This window comes from Penaeus monodon, chromosome 15 (genome assembly GCF_015228065.2).
Source record: "Penaeus monodon isolate SGIC_2016 chromosome 15, NSTDA_Pmon_1, whole genome shotgun sequence".
Taxonomy (NCBI): Eukaryota; Metazoa; Arthropoda; class Malacostraca; order Decapoda; family Penaeidae; genus Penaeus; species Penaeus monodon.
In genome coordinates this window covers 8,052,935-8,053,231 of record NC_051400.1, presented here as the reverse complement: position 1 = coordinate 8,053,231, position 297 = coordinate 8,052,935, and the positions used below count along the sequence as shown (strand labels likewise).

General features: G+C 52.2%; 1 protein-coding gene across 2 annotated transcripts in view; it reads right to left on the bottom strand.

Annotated features, from left to right (window-relative positions):
- Positions 1-46: 46 nt before the first annotated feature.
- Positions 47-297, bottom strand: part of LOC119581723 (techylectin-5B-like) — a 4,836-nt gene continuing 4,585 nt past the window's right edge. For both annotated transcript variants that reach the window (XM_037929849.1, XM_037929848.1), the window contains exon 5: positions 47-295. In XM_037929849.1, coding sequence (XP_037785777.1) covers positions 133-295 — 163 coding nt within the window. In that variant the 3' untranslated portion in view covers positions 47-132. The remainder of the gene's footprint in view (positions 296-297) is intronic.

Genomic DNA, 297 nt, shown 5'->3' with positions numbered 1-297 from the left:
CCAAACTTTCCACAATTCAAAACAACCCCATTCTATTCACTTCTCCCCCTCCCTCCTCCATCCCAAACAAACGAACAAACAGGAGAGGCAGCGAACGAATGCCACCCGCGCGCCGTGACCTCCTCTCCCCTGTTATGATGTCGGTCTAATCTTCATCTCCGAGAACTTGAGAGAATAATTCGGTCCCCGGAAACTGAACCACGTGATGCTGTCGCCGTCCGAATTAAAGGCGTTTCTGTACACGCCGTTGAGGTTGGCATAATGGCAACTGTTGAACCACCACCCGCCATGGGACCT